This window comes from Mesocricetus auratus, unplaced genomic scaffold, assembly GCF_017639785.1.
Source record: "Mesocricetus auratus isolate SY011 unplaced genomic scaffold, BCM_Maur_2.0 Super-Scaffold_6730, whole genome shotgun sequence".
NCBI lineage: Eukaryota > Metazoa > Chordata > Mammalia > Rodentia > Cricetidae > Mesocricetus > Mesocricetus auratus.
In genome coordinates, this window is record NW_024429184.1 from 7,253,300 (window position 1) to 7,258,340 (window position 5,041).

Sequence of the window (5,041 nt, forward strand, 5' to 3'; positions counted from 1 at the left end):
CTCCAAATGATCCAAAGACCTCAATTTGAAACCTCAATATACTAGAAGAAATTATAGGCAAAACCCTATAAGATAGAGATGTAGGAAAGGACTTTTTGAATTAAAGCAGCAATTTACAAATGAGACATCATGAAACTAACAAGCTGGGACTTGAGATGTAACTCAGTAGTTGAGAGTGCTGACTTCGCTTTCAAAGGACGCAGGTTCAATTCCCAGTGCTCAAATAGGGGCTCACACTCATCTGTAACTCCAGTTTCAGAGAATTCTTTCCTCTATTCTGGCCCCACACACTGTATGCATACATTGCCTATGCATACGTGCTGGCAAATACTTACAAAAATAAAATAAATCAATAAAAATAGAACTAACATGTAACCCATGTATACCACTTCTTGTGTTCTCAAAGAACTGGACACACTACTCCATAGGTACTTGCTCAACTATATTAATTGCTGCTTGATTTGAAATAGCTATAAAATAGGAACAGCTAAATGTCCATAATCTGACGATTGAATAATGGAAATATGGTATATATACACAACAGAATTCTATCCACTTTCAAAGAAAAATGAAATTAGGAAAATAGATGGAAGTGAGAAATACTATACTAAGTGAAGTAACCTAGACTAGAAAGACAAACATCACATGCTCTCTCTTATTTGTGGATCCCATCTGTGAAACTTCTGTTTTGAATGTGTGACTTGGAATATCCACAGAAGCTAGGAAAGTAGAAAAGACCATTAGGGGTGGGGAAAAGGAACTTTGGAGATGAGAATGGCAAGACATAGTTCCCATGGTAGAGAAGGGGGACAACTCGAGTGGGACTCTTAACTGGGAAGAGGGGAGGAAGTGAGGGAATGTGATGCAGAGAGAGAAGGATGGAGATGTATAAATAACACTACGTACATCTTAAAAGCCATAGCAAAGCATATGGTTTTATAAGGTTATTTAGAAACAATACATATGAACACACACACACACACACACACACACAAGGTTTCAATGGAGTTACCCCACATGGTAGGATAATGCTCCCTTCAGGAGATACTTAACAAGAAGGTGTGCTTCCTGTCAGCTCGTATGAATGTACCTAGAGGTGGTTCCCAAAGGTGTCTCACCGTGAGATTCTCCTTTGGACCTTGAAATCATGGTTGCTCTCTGATAGTTAAAATGGTAATGCTTCCAAAATAAAATTCACTCATTCATTGAAGCCCATCACCTGCTCACTGACATACAGAAGTACAATGAATATAAACATTACAAACAAAGAATAACCTGGATGTTCCCCCAGAGAAGCAGAAATGAACTGTGATGGGCTTCAGTCAGCCACATCCCTGTGAACCATTTCTTCTCTAAATATGGTGAGAGCTGATGCAGCAGTGGGGATTCTCATGAGGCAACACGTCGCAGCAACAAAGTTGTTATAGCACAATCCAGGATTACATGCACAGTTTCGTTTGTGGGCGCACAAAACATGCCCAGACTATAAGAAAAACATCCCAAACTGCTGGCATGAGACGACCCTGTCTAGGCTACTGGTGGCCAACCAGGGGAACTGAGGCCATGTTGTTATGTTTTACTGGTGGACAAGTTTCTGTGATACTCCACAGGCAATTCCTCACACATACTTATCATCTCTAAATTCTGGACACTTAGCCCAAACTAGTATCATGTTGATGTTACTGTTTACACTGAACTAAGTAGAGATGAAATAAAAATAAATGTTTCCTCCTTTGGAGAAAATGTGAGTTGACAGAGCATAGTATCAGACAGCTGAGAGTGAAAACTTTATTCATGTGTGCCAAGGACGTTTTAATTGACACCATCGGAAGAATTCTACCTCACCGCATCCTTACTGTGTCCATTCACCAATGACTGACTTAGTCTTTGTGAGGGCTGCCTTGCACAGACTGGAGTCTCTAACTTATTTCCCCCTTCTCTCCTTCCCTTTATTCCTTCCTCATTCTTTTTCTATCTCTACCCCTTATCTCTTCCTTCTTTTCCCATTATTCATCTCATCTACATTTTGGATGAGGTTCCCACTGTGCAGCCATAGCTGGCTTCATGATCCTTCTGCCTAAATTTCTAGAGTTCTGGAATTATGAGAGCAAGCCCTAGTGCTGAGATGATATATATGAGGTCATCCTTCCTTCTCTTAACCGAAGGAGCAGTTGAGACTTGTCTGTGATAGCAAGAACATTTTCAAAGGATGAAGACATCATTGGCATAGTTTTAAGGAAGTAATGTCATCAGCTTTATTTAGTGCCCAAATTCCAGGAGGATTTAAAACAAAAGTAAATAACACTGTTTTATATCATGGTAAGACTCTAATTTGCAGCTTTGTTCACACATACTAAATATGTTTATGAATATTTGAGTCAATATATTTCTACATCAATACAGCATCTCTTTAAAAGGTAATCAATATAGGGTGGAGTTCTTTATCAGTCCTATGTGATCAATTAAGAAACATGCTTTTAAAAATTATTTTCAGCAGAACTAGGGGTTTGAAATAATGTTCTTAGACATGCTTGGTAATAACTGTACCATTGAGCTACAAGCCAAGGACAATTTTTAAGGTATTAAAATAATATTGTCGGTGAGCAATTGATGAATTTATTAAGGTACTAAGGTAAATATGAGATTATTCTGATTTTTTACTCATTATTCAGGATCTCCCATTTTACATCTCTATTCCAGATCATACATAAAATTATACTTATGCAAATATTATTATAAAATGCTTATATGTCACAGATATTTATTCTTCCATATGTGCAATCCAAATAAGCCGTCACTCAAACGCGGTCTCACTGAATTTGAAAATACAATTTTCTCACTTTGATACTATGGAGCCTAGGAAGAGTACAGGGAACGATGCTCACTTGGTTTCATAAAACACATGTGTATGTATATATTCACATGTATACCTTGAACCATGTACATACTAACTTAAAAAAACTTTCTCCTTAAATGTAGCATTATTGCAAATCACTGAGAAAATATCATGTAAAAATCCACTGGAATAACAATTATATATCCTATTATATTATTTATTTTCATGGTATGTCATAGCAGGACAGTGAGGTCATTTAGTAGGTCAACTAGAAAAGAACAGGCAGTTACATGATTGTAAGTTCTTATCAATATGCAAAAAATTCTAACTACCTTTTTGAAAGTGTAGTTCTGTATATATGATTCATCGATGTGAAACATTTTACCAGGCAAATCAGGATATAGGACAGTGGTTCTCAACCTGCGAGTCAAGAGTCCTTGGAGGTTGAATGACTTTATCACAGGGGCAGCCTAAGCGCATTGGAAAACACAGATGTTTACAATATGACTCATAGCAGTAGCAAAGTACAGTTACAAAGTAGCAATGAAAACAATTTTATGGTTGGGGTCACCACAACAGGAGGAACTGTATTAAAGTGTTGAAGCATGAGAAAGGTTGAGAATCACTGGTATAGGATATAATGCTGAGTTCCTAATGAAAATTAGTGTTTTCCAGAGCTTTGGCTCATATTATCATGCAGTTTTTTCCAATAAAGTTAAAGATTTACCTAGATGAGTATGCCTTTTCCAATATTATTTAGGAATAGAAGTCAACATAGCACTAAAGGCATTTCTCATCAGCAATTTTTTCACAGCCATTTTTACTTCTTTGTTCCGTAAACTATAGATAATAGGATTCAGCATTGGTGTTACTCCAGCATATATCAAGACCATAAATTTATCTATTTCCTGCGAATTTACAGCTGAGGGCTTCAGGTACATGGAGAGAGCCGTTCCATAGAAGAGAACCACCACAGTCAAGTGAGCTGCACATGTTGAAAAGGTTTTGCTTCTGCCGTCCACTGAGCTGATCCTCAAGATGCTGGAGAGGATGAATGCATAGGAGACACAAATGAGCAGCATTGGCAATGGGAGAAGAAGGATGCTGATCACAAACATGATTAGTTGTACCATGGAAGTGTCCACACAAGCCATTTTCAAGAGAGCCAGAATTTCACACATGAAATGATTGATGACTCTGTTACCACAGAGAGACAGCTGAAGCAAAGGTCCAGTTTCTACCCATGCAGTGAGGCAGCCTGTCAGCCAGGAACTGCCTGCAAGCTGCACACAAACTCTCCTGTTCATAATGATGGAATATCTTAGGGGATTGCAGATCGCCACATACCTGTCATAGGCCATCATGGACAGGAGGACACATTCAGTGGAGCCCATGGCAAGAGAGAAGTACATCTGAGAAACACATCCTGAGAAGGAGATGGTGTTTTTCCCCAATACAAAGTTTGCCAGCATAGGAGTGAGAGCAGAAGAGGTATACCAGATGTCCAGAAACGAGAGGTTGCTGAGGAAAAAGTACATGGGAGTGTGTAGATGAGAATCCAGGATGGTGATGGAGATCAGAACAGTATTGCCCAGCAAGGTGATCAGGTACATCAGCAGACACAGCACGAATATGATGACTTCAACTTTGGGGTAATGGGAAAATCCCAGGAAGATGAACACTGTGACAGAGGTCCAGTTTGTCTGAATCATTTCATATTATTTTCAGGTAATTATGTATTAGTGGACTGCATCACACACACACACACACACACACACACACACATGCACACTTATCAAATGGTCTCAGTTTTCCTTTATATGAATAAGTACTTTGCACTTAAGGGATTCTCTACATGAGCATATTATTGTAGCAGTGCATGTTGAAATACTTTGTCATTCATATAATTTTGTCATGAAGTCAATAGATAAATGGTGATCCTGCTGCTTTAGCGGCAAGGCCTTTTCTCCTGTCAAAGTGGAAAGAAAGGAGAGTTCATTAAGTAAATATCATGAGAGAAGAACAAAGAAATTAATATTTTGTTCCCCTATCCCCAAACTACATTTGTAGCTGGTCTATAAATATGTATTTACCTTTAAGTTACTAAGATGATCTTCCTCTCTTAGCTTGGAAATAGTCTTATTATACAGAAATCTTTAGTTCCCAAGCTCACGGTTTCTTCTGTCACTCCTAGAGATATGCTCA

At 38.3% G+C, this 5,041-nt stretch overlaps 1 protein-coding gene across 1 annotated transcript; it reads right to left on the minus strand.

Annotated features, from left to right (window-relative positions):
• Positions 1–3,588: 3,588 nt before the first annotated feature.
• Positions 3,589–4,548, minus strand: LOC101836724 (olfactory receptor 13F1-like). The gene has a single exon (XM_005076479.1). It carries the CDS (start codon positions 4,546–4,548, stop codon positions 3,589–3,591), a length of 960 nt encoding a protein of 319 aa, XP_005076536.1.
• Between the last annotated feature and the right edge of the window lie 493 nt (positions 4,549–5,041).

What these genes read in the sequence shown, in the direction of transcription:
- LOC101836724 (XM_005076479.1), bottom strand. Translation starts at nt 4,548, where the DNA reads ATGATTCAGACAAACTGGACCTCTGTCACAGTGTTCATCTTCCTGGGA.